Source organism: Penaeus monodon, chromosome 22 (genome assembly GCF_015228065.2).
Source record: "Penaeus monodon isolate SGIC_2016 chromosome 22, NSTDA_Pmon_1, whole genome shotgun sequence".
NCBI classification, from domain to species: Eukaryota; Metazoa; Arthropoda; class Malacostraca; order Decapoda; family Penaeidae; genus Penaeus; species Penaeus monodon.
The window spans coordinates 8,070,990-8,071,505 of record NC_051407.1 but is presented as its reverse complement, the minus strand read 5'-3'; the positions used below and the strand labels follow the sequence as shown (position 1 = coordinate 8,071,505).

General features: G+C 34.3%; 1 protein-coding gene across 1 annotated transcript in view; it reads left to right on the top strand.

Moving 5' to 3' along the window:
• LOC119587312 overlaps nt 1-161 on the top strand; it is a 1,105-nt gene extending 944 nt beyond the window's left edge. The window contains exon 3 of the mRNA XM_037936063.1: nt 61-161. Coding sequence (XP_037791991.1) covers nt 61-161 — 101 coding nt within the window. The remainder of the gene's footprint in view (nt 1-60) is intronic.
• The last annotated feature ends 355 nt before the right edge of the window (nt 162-516 follow it).

The following is a 516-nucleotide window of genomic DNA, read 5'->3' as shown; positions in this document are numbered from 1 at the left end:
TTAACGATGAATTTGGTGGCGAAAGTTCATCGTATTCCGACATTGGCTTTCAGGGAACAGGATTTGATTCTGGCTTTCAGGCTGGCGTAGTTGGTTCTGATGATCAGTTCAGTCATCCAAGAGATAACCCCCTTTCTACGCCTTCTAGTCTATATTCCTGACCCTAATTTGATTATGGTTCTTCTGAGAATTAAACTATATTTTGTTATGCTCATGTTAATATCTAAAACATAAATAAATATCATATGGAATATGAATATTATTCCTTCTTACTTTCATACACACATACAGATGTAAACATCTCGAACTCTTAACTACAATATTTACAAAATGGCATATTACATCGTTTTCAATGTTGTAGGAATGACTATATATATATCTATATAAGCATTGCTGTTTATGTTGATTGTGTCAGTTATAATGGATCTCTTAGCACAGTATCTGAACCCATCATTGCCCTTCCTCCGAGACAGGGAAACGTAATTTATCCTCAACCAATGATAAATGAAAAATCAG